At 42.9% G+C, this 14159-nt stretch overlaps 1 protein-coding gene and 1 long non-coding RNA gene across 6 annotated transcripts in view; both read left to right on the top strand.

The window, feature by feature from the left end:
• MED27 (mediator complex subunit 27) overlaps positions 1–8318 on the top strand; it is a 175656-nt gene extending 167338 nt beyond the window's left edge. For 4 of the 5 annotated variants that reach the window (XM_080990651.1, XM_080990653.1, XM_080990652.1 and 1 more), the window contains 2 exons: positions 2587–2664; positions 6702–8318. In XM_080990651.1, the coding sequence (XP_080846777.1) occupies positions 2587–2664; positions 6702–6836 (213 nt within the window). In that variant the 3' untranslated portion in view covers positions 6837–8318. The remainder of the gene's footprint in view (positions 1–2586; positions 2665–6701) is intronic. The other variant, XR_013981653.1, reaches the window with a different exon arrangement.
• Positions 1–11839, top strand: part of LOC308468471 — a 253966-nt gene extending 242127 nt beyond the window's left edge. Inside the window, exon 2 of the long non-coding RNA XR_013981677.1 lies at positions 11438–11839. This is a non-coding gene — a long non-coding RNA (uncharacterized lncRNA). The remainder of the gene's footprint in view (positions 1–11437) is intronic.
• Positions 11840–14159: the final 2320 nt, after the last annotated feature.

Here is a 14159-nt window from a genome sequence, read left to right as displayed (position 1 = left end):
TTTCTGGAAGAGGCCAAAGACCAGTGAGAAACAAAGCCCTCCTGGTGCAGTGAGTCAGGGCTTTTCTAGATACAGGAAAATAAAAAGGATAGGGAAACAATGGGACAAAGAAGATCCGTGTAGCAAAAGGAGGACCCAATGATGAGTCCCAGCCTTGTAAAGGAACAAGGATCCACCCAGCCTCCTCAGAAGTCTGGGATTATTGGGACTCCTGGGATACTCAAGAGCTGTCCTTCCCACCTCAATAGGGAAAAGACCCCTTCCTTTCCACTGTGTGCATCTTGGCTTAGTTTTCTAAGACAAGGGGCAGAAACAAGATGCTTTTCTAAGACAAGCCTTTGGCCCTCCAGATGTTGCTGAACTACAGCTCCCATTATCCCTGGCCATTGGCCATGCTGAGCTTGATGGGCGTTGTAGTCCAGCAACATATTTGACCTACACCAATATATGATAGTGCCTCTTCCTAGTCTGTAAGGCAGATTGGGGTGTGTGTGTGCGTATGTGTGTGTGTGTGTGTGAGAGAGAGAGAGAGAGAATCCATTGCTCTGGACTCTATTGCAGCTGGTCTCATTCACAACTGGCATGCAGCTGCCAACCTGCAACAGTGTTTCTCATGTCAGCTTTCAAGCAAAATATTTTTTGAAGGAAATTACATGTCAACCAACTGAAACACCAGGGGACTGGTTTCCTCCTCCTGTTCACTTGTTGCATTACATGGGCCAACAAGGATATCAACTTCATACCTTTGGCTCTGTGTGTGTGTGTGTGTGTGTGTGTGTGTGTGCGGTTTTTTTTTTTTTAAGCAACAGCAATTCCTGGTTGTTGTTTTTAAAGAAACAGCAGCAATTCAGGAGGATGTGGAGTGTAGGGAATGTGACAGAAGAGAACTTGCAAAAGCTGTAATTGTGGCAGAGCTGAGGATTTTCCTCTGTGGTGCTTTTCCCCGCTGCTTGTTAGTGATTCCACAAAGCTGCGCTGGGCTTCATTCATGGAGCCACAGCCAAGAGGGAATTAATCCCCTCTTCATTGCTGTCATAGCCTAAAACACAAAACCCTTGATGTAGCTGCTTTCTCAATATGCCATCGTGTGCTGCTTTCCCCTTAGTACTACTTAATTGTGCTAACAACAGTGTTGGAATCTCTCTGGTACTCCTAATTTTAGGAACTTCGTTGGGGGTTTTTTAAATAAAAAAACCGAGTGATTAGTCCTGGGGACACAGATAGTTACATAGATTTTATGCTATGAGCTAGGTTAGGAGTGCATCTTTTTGAGCTTCCTTTCCTTTTTGTTTTTAAAATCACAGCCGTGTATGAAAGGAAGGACCATGGCTTAGTTTAAGAGCATTTGATTTGCATGCAAAAAGTCCCAAGTTCCATCTCCAGCTTCTTAAGTTGGGCTGGAAAAGACGCCTGTCTAGAAAACCAGTGCCTGTTAGTGCAGACCAGGGATGAGGCAGCTGTGGCCCTCCCAGGTGTTGCTTGGATTACAACTCACATCTTCCCAGATCACTGGCCATGGTGACTGAGGCTGATGGGAGGTTCCCCTTCCCTCTTGTAGATGGCACTGAGATAGATGGACCAAAGAGCAGGCTTTGTATAAGGCAGGTTGCAAGGTAACATTGGTTGATGCTGAAATGCCCAAGCCTCCCTGTGCATTTTGTATCTGAGCTGCTGTAGCTTAGTGGGTAATAGTTTAAGCTGTGAACTTGCCATATGGCTTTCCTTATCCCACTCCCACCTCCACATCTGTAACATGGGAATGATAATACTAGGTTATTGTATTGGGTTGGGTGGTTCTGAATGATTGCTGACCTTTTACATGAAGTCCCTCATGTATTTGAAATTTGCTTGTTTCTGAAAATTATTGTTTTCCCGTGGCTTCTAGAGAGCATTCTACACCCAGGGATGGCACCTTCCTCTGATCTGGATTACTCAGGATCCACACCAATCTCATTCTCTACAGAGGAAGGGGCCATCCCACCCTCCAGGCCAGCCCTACCTATGACTGGAGGTCTCTTGGTAATCCAAAAGAGCCCAGTTGATGTCACTATTTTTGGTGGTGGAGAGGGGTTGCTTCTTTTGTCCCCTTGTGTATTTTGCCTTCTGTGTTCTTGATGTGCCTTGGTTCTCCATTCGTTGTTGCTTTCTAGTCTGTGTTCCCTTTGATCATGTAGATATTTGTGTTCAAGGGGGTAGGGTTTCCCAATTCCCCCTTCCAGCTGCAACCCCACTTGCTACATCATCCTAAGTCTTTCTAGAAAATCCAGTGAACCTCAAGAATGACTTTTTGTGGGGGGGGGGGACCACTGGCTGTAGCAGAACGGTGGGGCACAGGAAAGCCCAATACTGTGAACATTTATTATTCATTAATATTTTGAAATAATATCCCCTGACCCACCACCTAGCTATTTGACACCAAAATACTTTGGATACCTTAAGTCATGCTTTACTTCATTGTGACCGCTTCTGTTAGACAAGTCAAGAGAAGGGCCAAGTGGAAGATACATGGAAGGAGTTGTACGTTGTCAAAACATCACTGACAAGTCTTCCTCTCTCCCTCCCTCCCTCCTTTCTTGTCACCTCCAGGTAACTGATCATGCTACTACTGCCTTACTGCATTACCAGTTGCCTCAAATGCCGGATGTGGTAGTCAGGTCATTTATGGTAAGTTTGATACAAACTCTCTCAACTGGCATAACTTTGCAGTGTAGTTAATAATGGCATGTGGGGTTTTTATGAAAGTCTTGAAAGGCTGTTTTGGTCAAGGCAAGAGGGGAAAAAGGGGGAAAGGGAAGCAGCATTGTCTGTTGTTCATCCCCACCCCAGGATACTGTTGGAAGATTTTGGAAATCTGGACAGGGAGCATACTGGAAACTACAGCCATTGGTGTTTACCAGAGCATGTCTGAAAGTGTATTGGTGGAGCTGTTCAACAATATAATGGGGAGAAAAAACAAGCACAAGCTAATCCTGGCTAGAGCAATTACAGAATGATGCCTTTTGCCCTTCAAAAAGTCCTAGTGTATCTGCTGAAGAATCCTACCCTGGATCATGTGTTTTACAACAGCTGTCACCTCATTGTATTAATTTACAAGGCCCTTAACTTGGGTCCATGATACCTCAGAGACCACCTGAACCTTTATATCCCATGTAATCACTGAGGTATTTGGAGGAGCCACTGTTAGTGGTCCCTCATGGCTCAGATGCACCTTTCATATACACCAGGAGCCAGGCATTCAGTATTGTGAGCCCAAGTCTGTGGAACTCCCTCCCACTTGAGATCAGCAGGCCCCTTTCCTGCTGAACTTCATATGCTTGACAAAGATTTAGTTAATCCAGCAGTATTTATAGTTTTAACTCACTTTTAGTCTTATTGTCTTGGGTTCCTGTGCACCTCTTAAGAGACCACTGTGATTAAGTAGTTCACCAAATGTTGAAATAAATTAGTAACAACATATAATAAATGGCAAAACTCACTGAGCATCTGACTAGCTAAGCTCCATGTGAATGATGTGCCTTCCTCAGCTTGCCTTCCTTTGAAGCGTCCATTAACTGCCAGTGCACTTTTGATGAGCAGCAGCCAATCATGGCAACTCAGTTCCCCCGCTGCAGCACGCACCTGAAAATTAATGTGCAGAAACTGTATGGGACACATTTGTCTGAGCCATAAGGTTTGCTGTATTGATTCACTAAAGCAGTTCTGATAACTTTTAACAAATCAACGTCAGGATGTTCACCCCAAGTGCCAATAGCAGTAGGCATTTCGCATATCAGGTGTGCAATCCAGTTGACAGGATGTGGTGAAGTCTTAATTGTCCAAACAAGAATGAAGGACTTCCTTTTTAACCTCCTTTTCCTTCCAGCAAATGTTTTAAGCACACAGTTTGACCTGATTTTCCTTTTTAAAAAAAAAGAATTTCAATATGGTTAAATAATGATAACCAAGTCCAATGAAGCCAGTGTAATCAGCAATTCTCTTGTGCCCTTGTGTTCACTACTGGCCCTGTCTTGACTTCTGCAGCCAGAGAAGGCCTTAAAGAAAGTTATTGATAGGCCACTATATACAAACCGAGAGAGAGAGAGAGAGAGAGAGAGAGAGAGAGAGAGAGAGAGAGAAAGAATGCACGTTGGATGAAGAGAGAAGGGTTCGTTTCAATAAATGGAGCCAGCCCCTTCTTCAGAGAACAGTTTTCTCTTATTGACATAATTCAATAGGATTTCAGATGACAAGATTCATGAGCATCCTTCATAGCACAAATCTGTCTGTCTTGGAGGCTTTCTTTCTTCTTCTATAGCTGCATGTCTCCTTGAGCTTCAAATTAAGTTATATAACGTTGCTTCTTACTTAGGGCCATGGGGATGACCTACTTCGGGGGCAAAACCTTCCCCTGGAAACACCTTGCTCAGCATTTGATTTCCTTTGCCCTCCTCCTTCCCCACCTAGCTTGCTGTCTCCTAAGGCCTGAGGGCAGAAAGTGTAGTTTTAAAAATACAGTCTAACCATTAAAAAAAAAAAAAGGCAGCTGAAGTAGAAAATGTTACTGCCTCCTTGACCTTGACCATCCAACTTAAGGCCAGGCTGGGTAGAGGAAGAGCGCATCCTGTGCACATAGAAGAAAAGGTGGGGACTGGCTCTGTTGTTACTGTTTTTGTAGAGGAGATATTTTGCATGCTTTTAATATTTACTGTTATAAACATTTTCTTGTTAGCAAACATTTGCATGATGAGTGTGGCACTCCTTGCCTGAAGAAGTAGAAGGAAAATAAACATTGCATAATTTAATTTGCTGAAATGTTTGGGATTTTTTTTTCTTCACACATGGCAGGCGGTTCTCATTAAACAAATGCTCCATCCTTGTCTAATGGAGAGCTGATTTAGAGATCTGCTGGCCAGATGTCTAGGGAATAGATGGAAAATCTGTGACACTTTGGACGCTGCTGGACTTCCACCTTCCCTGACCCTGAAGCCAATGGGAATTGGGTTCCACATCTGGAAGGCCCGAGGCCTCCCCATGTTGGGTTTGCGGGACGAGGCTGTATTGCTGCAGAGTGTCAGGTCTCCCATAATGGTGTCCCAGACTGAAATACAGGAAGCTGCTGAGTCACACCATTGGTCTGTCTAGTTCAGTATTGTCTATACTGACTGGCGGGGTCTCTCCAAGCCCTACCTGGAGATGCCATTGAGTATTGAATCTGGGACATTCTCCATGCAAAGCAGATGATCTAATACCAAGCTATGGCCTTTCCCTATATACTCTGCAGTCTAGAATATATTATTTGTATAAATAAAAGTTTATGTTTAACAATCTCTTGGCTTTTGTTTTTGTCTGTCATTTCAAGGGGCCACTGTATATATCTTCATTTTCCATAAGTAGATGCAACTAAAATTCAGTCTGCCCACCTGCAAGTAGGCATTTGGGGTCAATATAGTAAAAAGTATCTCTGTAGAGATAAGACTATGAACCCGATGCTTTGCATACAGACGGCCTTTGTTATCCAGCATAACCAGCTGAAAGTGCAGAAAATATTCCTGCCTGAAACATAGGGGGTGGAGGCGCAACTGCCAGTTTTTGTCGGCCAATCTTCCTACCCTGGTGCTGTTGGACTCCAATTCCCATCAGCCCTGGGCAGTATCACCAATGGTCAGGGATGATGGGAGTTGTAGTCAAACAACATTTGGAGGGCTGCAGGTTCCCTGTGACAATAGTGAAACATACAGACCAATAATGTGATTCAGCATTAGGCAGCTTCATGTGTTTCTGTTCCCATCTCTGCCCTGGGAGTTGCAGAAACTGGTGTGCTTTTTATCACTGCAGCTAAAATGGACCTGATCATATTTATTTGTTAAATTTATTATATCCTGCTTTTCCCCCCTGAGGAGCCCAGGGTGGCAAATACATGAGTGATAAACAGTTTAATCATCTAAAAACATCTCCAATACAGAAACAGACTGGGAAATACCTGTTTAAAATGGTTGTTGAAAGAGGATGGTTTTCATTAGGTGCCAAAGACAACAGAAATAGCATATATCATGGCATATATTATATATTTCCCCAACATTAGCAGCGCTGCCAAACAGACCTGCCCTAAAATTGGCAACTCTTCCAGCTTTCCCAGATTCCTGCCTAGTCATGGCCTTCTTTCTGAACAAGATTTAAATCCGTGTTGGCCATGAACAAAATATATCTGCATATATTCTTGCTGAGACTTAAGGCACATGTTTGAAAGGATAGCTGTGAAACTGGTTTTCGAAATGTTTCTGTATGATTTCACATTTCTGAAGCATGTGGCTCTTGGATAGATGACGTTTGGATGCAAGAGGCAGACTCTAGCATCTCATAATGAAAAGGTCACTTTTTATGAGCTGAATGGTCAAGCTGAATTTGATTTTGGTCTAGCTGCAAGGAAGTCCAGGCTGTCCATGGTGACCCTTTAGTTACAAATACCTGCTTGTCACTGCAGGAATTTCTGTTTATGTTGTTGCTTATTGAGAGAGGACAGGCATTCCAATAAAGTATACTATCAGCTATACTGTGACCTTGTGGGTTTTTGGTATACTTCCTTCTAAAGTCTGCCTCTCTCTGGGCTCAAGCCAAGATACATTTCCCATCCTCTGCATCATTGGTCTTGACAGAAGTGATGACATTGGGAGTGTCCGTATTAAGTTTCCTCCCTTCTTTCTTTTTCTTTCCGACTTTTTAAGACCTGGTTAAGAAGTTACATAAAGCTGTTCCAGGCTCCATGCCAGCGCTGCGGAAGGTTTCTGCAAGATGGTCTACCACCCACATGGCGGGACTTTCGGACACTGGAGGCGTTCCATGACACCTGTAGGCAGTAGCACAACCTGGAGGCTGACAGAAGTCTGTGGAGGAAACAGACTCAGAAGTTGGATCCCAAGAAACACCTCTTTACTGTTTTCCAAATATCTGTATGGTCAACTCGCAACTTAATTTGTACAAATTCAGCTTTATGCGCTTGGCTGGGGGGGGGGATGTAAAAATAAACACCGGGTAGGTGTTGGGGGCTGGAGGAATTGGCAGTCTCACTCATCATTACACTCCTCTTAGAGGAGCATTTGGAGGTGCAGAGAGAGAATAATGGCCTTTGTAGAGGCCTCAATTTTTGGCAAATAATTTAGAATTTTGATTTCCTTTCTCATATTTATTTTTGTTTCAGATACAGCAGACTTTTTGTTATTTGTTGAATTTCTATAGTTTCCGATTTGTGACATGTAACTTTAAATTTGTTTCCTAATTTTTATAGAACCATTTGGTTTATGGTGCTGTTCTAATTTTTTCAATGCAATATGTAAAAATGTTGCTGTTTGTTTATGTTGTTTACATATCTTATTCTTTCCTGCCATACTGCTGCTTTCATAGAACCACACATCATTTATCTGGTAAATCTATATCTGCAATAGGTTCAAAATGTTCTGAGATGGTTGTGGAGATGGCTTCGACAGCTAATTGGCTGGTTAGTAATGTGGTGTCAAAATGCCATGATTGTGCGGTTTTATGCATGTTTAAGATAGGAATAGTCGACTAGACTGGAGAAGGATCAGGTCACCAGGAAGGTGCCGATTTTTGCTTCTTGGATTTAAGTGAAGTGGAGATAAGAATATAATCTGTTCCAACATCCTGTCCCCCATGCCTTTGGGGGACTAGATTCCTTTTCTTTATCCTTCCGCTGTTCTTGGGAGAAGCACAGGCTTTGAACATAGCCTCCCCTCCTGCCTCCGTAGAGCCTCTGACCCCAGTCAGCTCCGCTTCTCCTTCGCTCTGGTCCGGCTAGCCGCTTTTAATGACTGATGTTTTAATGTATTTTTAATCTTTTATTGGAAGCCGCCCAGAGTGGCTGGGGAAACCCAGTCAGATGGGCGGGGTAGAAATAAATTATTATTATATTATTATTATTAAACCACCGTACATCAATTATTATTACTATATTATTATTATTAAACCACCGTACATCAATCAAATCATATTTCTTAAGAATTTTTAAAAGAAAATTAGTTTTTTATTTTGTTTTCTTAGCAGTTATTCATAATGGTGTAGATCTGTCCCAATCACGATCAGCAGCCCAGTTCAGGTCTCTAGCTAGGATTGATTAGTCCACCTTCTGCAAAATTTTGAAACTGTTTTAAGTGTGGAGGTCAAAATTAACTGGATTTTATTTGGGGCATACATAGAAGCTAATGTGAAAGTTAGAGGATCTGCATTCCCTTTAAGAAAAATAAAACAGTGCTCTGTTTCTCTTTTAATTTGTTTGCAGAAAAAGGGAAAAGATTTTGAAATAAAATCTGAAATCCATCTTCTCTTCATTTGGTTGCCCAATCATTTAGAATTCAGGATAAAAACTTTTACAGGTTCAGACATATAAAAATATGTTCCTGAAAATGAGATACATTCTGCATCACTACGTAAATAAATATCAAAATTAAACATATAGTAAAAACATATAAAACATATAAACATATAAAAAAAAACCTCCCACGAGGTACCAACTCCAGATGACAAGCTCATAAATATTGCTTCCAATATACTTGTGTCCCATCAAGGTTCCAAACATGCTAGAAATTAAAAACAGAGAACATTAACAATGAACAATACATAAATTAAAGCAGAATTCCATCATAATCATAGAATTCTGTAACACTTATTATAAGTTATTACTTATTATAAGTTATTACTTATTATAAGTTAAGCCCCCCTTTTCTCTGACAGTTTTCATAAATTTGTTTGTAATGAAAATTTTGTCAAGACAATGTCACAAAAAAATGCTGCAATTTTTTTGGTTTAGGAACTAGCGTGCAAGAAGCATAAGAGCAGACTTGTTTCCCGGGTCAATTGCAATCGACCGGTCGATCATGGGATAGATTTTGATCGATCGCACCATGGCTCATAGGAATTGAAAGAGGCAATGCCAGCCGGGAGGGCAGCGTGCAGGGAAGCCGTGGAGCCCATGCCACCCTCATCGCCTCCACCCGCCGCCCTCTGCCATGGCCACTGAGCTCCCTAATGTTCGCTTGGCTGCGGCTGGAGCGACTCCACAGGGGCCATGGCCGGTCAAGGCTCGGCTTAGCTGGGCTTTCTCACCGCCACAGCAGGTGCTCTGGCTGGCGCTGGCGCTGCCTCTGCCTCTGCCTCCTCGTGGCCACCTCAAGCACCTCCTTCCTGCTCCAGGTGCTACTGATTTTCCATGCCAGCGGGCAGGTGCTTCGGTGCTCTTTTCTCCACTCCACTGCTCTCTCCACGCCCCGCTCCGGCTGTCAGCTTTGCCTGACGCCCAGCCAGCTGGCCGGCCCAAGAAAGGCGTAAGGCACCTGCCTCTGCCCTCAAAAAGCCACAGCCCCGGGCAGGGAGGTGGGGGGGCGGCAATGAGGCGTGCAGACTCCACACGGAGGGAGGGAGTTGTGGGTAGGGTGGTGCACAGAGAAAAACAACGATGCCCCTCCTCCCTCTCCCCCCTCTTGTTGGTTCTCAGGGAAAGAAAAGGCCGGGTCCCCCACCCCTCTGCTCTCCCGCCTAGTTCCTCTGGAACTGATCTAAATTGTTAATTCTGGTGTCTCCCCTTATTTTCCTAATCATCCACACAGTCAGATATCATAGAAGATTTTGGATTTTTTTCTGAGTTTTTTCACACCCAGTCCCTTAGTTTCGTTTGCAATTATTTCTATTGTTTGTGTCTTCTGGATAATTTTTCTAGTTGATTTTAATAGTGTCAAAGGCTTTTTGCCACTCTGCAAGTAAGGCAGTATGTAGATTTTGTTTTGTTTTTTTAAATAATATTTATTACTTTTCCAAAAAATTTAAACACTAAAAAAAACAATACAATACAATACATTAAACTAACAAAACAAAACAAAAACAATAAAATAAATCAAACAATTTCATTATCCCATCTTTCATTCACTTATTTCCACGACCTCCTCACACCTCCCTTTTTGTATTCCACTTCTGTTAATTATTTCAGCAATTCCTTTCCATCTTCCTCTGTTTTCTATCCTATAATTATCTTAACTCATTCTAACCTTATTTTTTCCTTTAATACTCTATTAATCTATTTATACTTAATTCCTTATAACATTTCTACTAAAGCCATGTAACTTCATTCCAACATTTTTCTAACATTCATTGATTTTACAGTATTTCTGTAGATAATCGATAAATTTTTTCCAATCGTCTTCCACCGACTCTTCTCCCTGGTCTCGGATTCTGCCAGTCATTTCCGCCAATTCCATATAGTCCATCAACTTCATCTGCCATCTTTCCCGGGTGGGCAGTATGTAGATTTTGTACTTTGACATTAGTGCCTCCACACTGTTGGAGAAGCAACATCTCCTAGTACAGGTTTCCTTCGCTTGGCAGCCATTTTGTGTACAGTGGACCTCGGGTTACATACGCTTCAGGTTACATACACTTCAGGTTACACACTCCGCTAACCCAGAAATAGTGCTTCAGGTTAAGAACTTTGCTTCAGGATAAGAACAGAAATCGTGCTCCGGCAGCGTGGCGGCAGCAGGAGGCCCCATTAGCTAAAGTGGTGCTTCAGGTTAAGAACAGTTTCAGGTTAAGAACAGACCTCCAGAACGAATTAAGTACTTTTTTTTTTTAATTAATATTTATTAAAGTTTCAGAAAAAAATAAAATCACATTAATAAACAAGAGAAATTTAAAAAGAAAAAAGAAAAATACAAAATACAAAAACATAAAAAGAGAGAAAAAAAACAGTTAAAAACTTCTTTTACATTTACTTGTTTCCCGGACTTCCTCATACCTCCCTCTTCTGTATTCCAATTCAGTTTGTTAGTCCAGCAATTTCTTTCCCTCCTTTTTAATCCCAATCCTTAATCTTAATATATTATGACATTAGATTTTTACCTATTTAAAACCAATTTTTCCATTCTTTTAACCTTTTTAATCCTAATCCTTAATCTTGATATATTTTTAAAACCTGTACAGCTAGAAGCCACTTAACTTCAATCCAACATCACTCTAACATTCATTAATTTTGCAATGTTTCTGTAAATAATCTTTGAATTTCTTCCAATCTTCTTCCACCGACTCTTCTCCCTGGTCACGGATTCTGCCAGTCATTTCCGCCAATTCCATGTAGTCCATCATTTTCATCTGCCATTCCTCCAGTGTGGGTAGCTCTTGTGTCTTCCAATACTTTGCGATAAGTATTCTTGCTGCTGTTGTAGCATACATAAAGAAAGTTCTATCCTTTTTTAACACCGATTGGCCGACTATGCCCAGGAGAAAGGCCTCTGGTTTCTTCAAGAAGGTATATTTAAATACCTATTTTAATTCATTATATATCATCTCCCAGAAAGCCTTAATCTTTGGGCACGTCCACCAAAGGTGAAAAAATGTACCTTCAGTTTCTTTACATTTCCAACATTTATTATCACAGAACGAATTAAGTACTTAACCCGAGGTACCACTGTACTTTGTTCCCATTCTGCTTTTATTTCTAAGATTGTAACAAGCCAGAAGATGAAGACTCACAGTTCTGGGGGATGTTGTTTGCTGCTTCCTTTTTCAAGATCAAATATATCTTTAGAAATATTTAAAGTTTAGTTTAATCCATTGAAATCAGTTGTAAAGACTTTGTAGGGTCAGAGCTGTTCCTTCAAGCTGCTTTTTGGCTCTGTTCATGTATGACCCGCCATGATGATACTGTTTGTGGTCATCATCTAAAGCTTTGAGCTTTCAGGACTGAAACTTTGAGATCAGTCACTGTCGTCATGATTTCCAGATGCCTGCACAGATGGACTGTGTAGGTTTTGTCAATAAATTACTCATATTTTTGTGTGAATTAAAGTTGGCTTTCAACTTCTGTCTTGGCTTCTGTTTTCCTTTTTGCCTGTCGCCCTCTTTGAAGAGGGTCATGGCAGGGGTGCCAACTCATGCAGGCTGAGCCCTTTTGGGGGGGCAGTGTTTTGGGGGATGGGGCCCGGCCCCTCCAATGTCCCAAAAAATCAGGGGGCAGATGAGGTTGACCATGGAGCCGATAATGGCACAGCTTCAGTGGCTGGCTCCTCCTCCTCCTGCCACAGAGGAGAAGGAGGATCAAAGCAACCCCCCCACCAGTGGCGGCAGCAGGGGGAGGAGGAGGAGGATGTGCTGACCAGAGGGGCAGCAGATCCATCCTCCAAAGAATGCATTGCCAGCCGCCACTGCCCATGGTGCGCTCCTTGGAGGGCGGATCTGCTACCTCCTCAGCAGCCCATGCCACCTCTACAGCAGCCTCTTAGCAAGTAGGAAATGTCTTCAGGGAATGGTCAGGGTGGTTGCAGGGAGGTTGGTGTTCCATTTCACAAAAATTCAGGTGTCATTTTTGAAACGGAAAGCTGCTCTCCTTGACTTACAATCCAGATGTGGGAACCCCCTCAAAGCCCTGTTAGCAGAGATAGGTAAATTTTAATTGGAACCCCTTCCCGTTGCAGTGAGAGGCTCCAGCAAGGAATCTTCCTGCCTTTCAGATTTCATCCTGAGAGATTCTAGCTTCCAACCTTTTCAATTCATTCTGTTTAACTAGATCAAAAGCCCAGGCATGCAACGCTCGAGGCATAATAAAAGTACAAGGTGGGGGCAGCAAGCAAAGGTTATTGGAAAAAAATCGTTCCAAGCAGCCCTTGCCAAAAAGTGTTGCTTTTTCTTTTTTAAGGAAACGAACGAAGAGAAACTACACATCTTAATAATATGTATCCACCGAGAAACAGTTGGCCTTCTGCCATCATTGGCTATTTAGAGGAGGTCAGCCCATTTTTCACATTCCCGTTTCATTAAAGCATGGAAAGCGTGGACCTTGCCATTGCCTATCTAGTAAACCATAGCTTGGCAAACCAAGAGTTCACAAAGTGCCACAGTGAACCCCCTCTATGACAGTTGAGACAAAAGACAAATGAAACCTCCCAAAGCAGAAGGCTTGCACTTTGCTCTTGAGCGTTGAGCTTAGCCGCCACATCTCTTCTGAAATGGTGTCTGATTGGGGGTGACTTTGTGGAGACCAGTCCAGGGACAGGGAAGTGGGTGCTTAATGCTTTCCTTGCAACTTCCCTCCCCACCTTGGGATCCCAGGCAAAAGGGTGTGTGGAGCATTAACCTGGCGGCACTCACAAGGATCATAGCCCAGGATAGAGCATCAGCATTGCATGGTGAAGGACCCATGTTCAATCCTCAGCATCTCCTGGTACGGTTTTGAATGCCCCCTGCTTGAAGCCATGGAAAGCCGCTGCTAGTCATTATAGACCAGCAGTGTGCCCCCTCCCTGTTTGGCCAAATCACACCCATCTGCTCTGTAGGTGGGTCAGGTAAAGATGAGGTAGGGTCAAAGGGAATTTGCAGGCACTGCTTATCAGCTGGTCAGTGCACCTGAAAAGCCCCTAGAATTCAGAGGTGACTAACCTGAGACCCTCCAGACATTGGGATTCCCAACTCCCATCACCCATGACATTTGGCCATGCTATCTGGGGTGGTACAAATTGGGAGTCTTGAGTAACACCTGGAGAGCCACAGATCAGCAGCTCTTGGGGTAGGTGGACAATAGTTTGACTCCATGCAAGGCAGTTTCCTGTGCTCCTATATGACTCCTGTGTGTCCTGTGTTGGGGGCTGTGCTATTTCCATTATATGATAAGGGGGAAACCTGTTAAAGTTTACCCAGATACTATCACAGTAAAGCTCCCCATCTGTTCAGTGTTGGCTCTACTAGTCAGAACACAGGCATAAAATTGATTTTCAGTAGGTCCCCATTAAAGGAAGAAATATTTTGGTTTTGTAGACCTTGCAGATATCACAAGTTGCAAAACGCCTTTTTAAGGAAGCAACTTAATTAACTTAAGGCAGGGGTGGTTTGTTTGTTTTTGCAAGCTAGGAACCCTCAGCAGGTATACATATTTCTGCTCCTTTCCCACCTCCCCCCCCCCCCAGCAAGTCTGAGAGTTCCTTTGCTTGCTCACACACACCACAAACCACTTTAATTTCTCTGCTGATATTGGACAAATGTAACAGGCTGGCTTTTTAATTTTCTGCTTTCAGGTCTCCCTTCACCCCTCATGCATTTTTCATACTGACTTTCCGCTCCTTCCCTGCCTGCCCTGTGAACAATATCGATTGGCTGATTAAGCCATCAAGCCACGCCAAACAACTTTTAAT

This window comes from Podarcis pityusensis (genome assembly GCF_964106645.2).
Source record: "Podarcis pityusensis genome assembly, chromosome: Z".
Taxonomy (NCBI): Eukaryota; Metazoa; Chordata; class Lepidosauria; order Squamata; family Lacertidae; genus Podarcis; species Podarcis pityusensis.
The sequence above is the reverse complement of the archived record's forward strand: the minus strand, read 5'-3'. Positions and strand labels throughout refer to the sequence as shown.